The sequence below is a fragment of the Empidonax traillii genome, unplaced genomic scaffold, assembly GCF_003031625.1.
Source record: "Empidonax traillii isolate 1590-97213 ecotype Southwest subspecies unplaced genomic scaffold, ASM303162v1 scaffold2807:size17881, whole genome shotgun sequence".
NCBI classification, from domain to species: domain Eukaryota; kingdom Metazoa; phylum Chordata; class Aves; order Passeriformes; family Tyrannidae; genus Empidonax; species Empidonax traillii.
The window spans coordinates 1-2,675 of record NW_020958000.1 but is presented as its reverse complement, the minus strand read 5'-3'; the positions used below and the strand labels follow the sequence as shown (position 1 = coordinate 2,675).

General features: G+C 64.1%; 1 protein-coding gene across 1 annotated transcript; it reads left to right on the top strand.

Moving 5' to 3' along the window:
- Positions 1-6: 6 nt before the first annotated feature.
- On the top strand, positions 7-2,614 carry LOC114072239 (AMP deaminase 2-like; the record flags this gene model as incomplete). The annotated part of the gene is made up of 6 exons (XM_027910160.1): positions 7-143; positions 496-637; positions 739-828; positions 1,540-1,669; positions 1,763-1,957; positions 2,483-2,614. Coding segments are annotated over exons 1-6 (807 nt in total), but the record flags the coding sequence as incomplete, so codon positions are not given.
- Between the last annotated feature and the right edge of the window lie 61 nt (positions 2,615-2,675).

Genomic DNA, 2,675 nt, shown 5'->3' with positions numbered 1-2,675 from the left:
GGCGCTGTTCGTGCGCCAGAAGTACATGGGGCTGTCGCTGCAGAGCTTCTGCAAGACCACGGCCCGCTACCTGCACGAGCTCTCCGGGAAACCCCCCGAGAGCCACCCCCAGGACGAGGTGCCCGACACCCCCGTGGCTGCAGGTGAGGGCAGGGAGGGGGGCTTGGTGTTGAGATGGGGTTTTGAGGGGTTTGGAGGAGGTTTTGGGGGGGGGTTGGGGTACTCTGGGGTGATGGGGAGCTGAGACCCAAGACCCACAGTTGTGAGGAGGTGCCTGAGACCCCCATGGCTGCAGGAGAGGGCAGAGAGGGGGCTCTTGGTGCTGGGATGGGGGGGCTGAAGGAGTTTTTGGGGGCTCTTTCAGGGGGGGCTGTGAGGGTCCCCTCAGCCTCTTTGGGTTGCTCGGGGGGATCCCCCTGGTCCCTCTGTGGAGCTGTGGGGTGCCCTCGTGTTTTGGGGCTCTGTGGGGTGACTGTGGGGGGTCTGTGGCTGCAGATGCCCCCGTGCACCCCCCCTTTGCTGAGCAACACCCCTACGAGACGTGGGACCCCCAGAAGATGCCGGAGGACCTGGGCTACGGGCTCAGGATGGTGGACGGGGTCGTGCACGTCTACACCAGCCAGGACCCCACTGACAAGTGAGTCTGGGGGGGAAATGGGGGTCCTGCTCAGCCCTGGGGTGGGGTTTGGGGCTGTGGGGACCCCCAGCTGTGTGTGTGTGTCCCCCCCTTCCCACCAGGAGCACGGAGCTGGACCTGCCCTACCCCGACCTGCAGGAGTTCATCGCAGACATGAACTTCCTGATGGCCCTGATCATCAACGGGCCCATGTGAGGGACAGGGGGGCACTGGGGGGGGAAATGGGGGCAGCAGGGGGACATAAATGGGGGCAGCAGTGGGGCACAAATGGGGACACCAGGGGGGCATAAATGGGGACACCAGGGGGTCATAAATGGGACATCAGGGGGACATGAGTGGGTCATAACTGGGGACACCAAGAGGGTCAGAGGTGGGGACACCACAGGGGCACAAATGGGGACACCAGGGGGTCATAAATAGGGTCATAAATGGGACATCAGGGGGACATGAGGGGGTCATAACTGGGGACACCAAGGGGGTCAGAGGTGGGGACACCAGGGGAGTCATAAATGGGACATCAGGGTGACACCAGGGGGGTCATCAATGGGACATCAGGGTGGCATAAATGGGGACGCCAGGGGGGTCAGAGATGGGAACACCGGTGGGGTCATAAATAGGGACACGACAGGGGGGGATCATAAATGGGGACTCCAGGAGGTCTGGGCTGGGGACAGGGACACCAGGGCTTTGGGGATGGGGAACATCAGGGTGTTGGGGATGGGGGACAGAGAGAGGGACAGACCCTCGTGGGGGGACAGAACCTGTGGAACAGCCCCGAGGACACGGGGTGGCTTCACCACACGGTGCTTGTCTGCCCCCCCACTGCCCTTGGGCACCGCGTCCCCTCAACCTGGTGGGCGCCAGCCCCCAAAGTGACCCTCCCTTCCCCAAAATTCGGGCAGCAAATCCTTCTGCTACCGGCGGCTGCAGTACCTGAGCAGCAAGTTCCAGATGCACGTGCTGCTCAACGAGATGAAGGAGCTGGCGGCGCAGAAGAAGGTCCCGCACCGCGACTTCTACAACATCCGCAAGGTACCCCCCAAATCCTGGGGGTCCTTGAGGGGGCTCCTGGGGGGGTTATCCCCCCCCCCATCCCCGGGGCTGAGCGTCGCCCTGTCCGTGCAGGTGGACACCCACATCCACGCCTCGTCCTGCATGAACCAGAAGCACCTGCTGCGCTTCATCAAGAGGGCCATGAAGAAGCACCTGGACGAGATCGTGCACGTGGAGAAGGGCAAGGAGCAGACGCTCAAGGAGGTGTTTGAGACCATGAACCTCACGGCCTACGACCTCAGCGTGGACACCCTGGACGTCCACGCGGTACGGGGGGTGGGGGGACACCCAGACCCCCCGTGGGGGTGGTGGTGGGGCTTCAGCAGGGTGGGCTCTGGGGGAGCTCTGCTCTGGGTGGGGGGTGGTCTCAGATCCCACCTCACACCCCTGTGCCCCTTCCAGGACTGGGGGATCTTCTCCAAGGGTGTTGGGGGTGCTCTGGGTGTGGTGGGGGGTCTCAGATCCCACCTCACACCCATGTCCCCCTTCCAGGACTGGGGGGATCTCCAGAAGTGCTGGGGGGGCTCTGGGGGAGCTCTGCTGTGGGTAGGGGTGTGGTGGGTGGTCTCAGCTCACACCTCACACTCGTGTGCCCCTTCCAGGACTGGGGGGATTTCCAGGGGTGCTCTGGGTGTGGTGGGTGGTCTCAGCTCCCACGCCACACCGTCCCCCTTCCAGGACTGGGGGGATCTCCAGGGGTGCTGGGGGTGCTCTGGGGGAGCCCTGCTGTGGGTAGGGGGCTGATGGGTGGTCTCAGCTGCCCTCTGTGTGTCCCCCCCCCCCAAACCCCAGGACCGCAACACCTTCCACCGCTTCGACAAGTTCAACGCCAAGTACAACCCGATCGGGGAGTCCATCCTGCGCGAGATCTTCATCAAGACCGACAACCGCGTGGACGGGAAGTACTTCGCCCACATCATCAAGGTGACACTGCCACCCCCGCCCCCCTGCTGTGCCCCCTGCCCCTTGGCCATGTGTCCCCCCT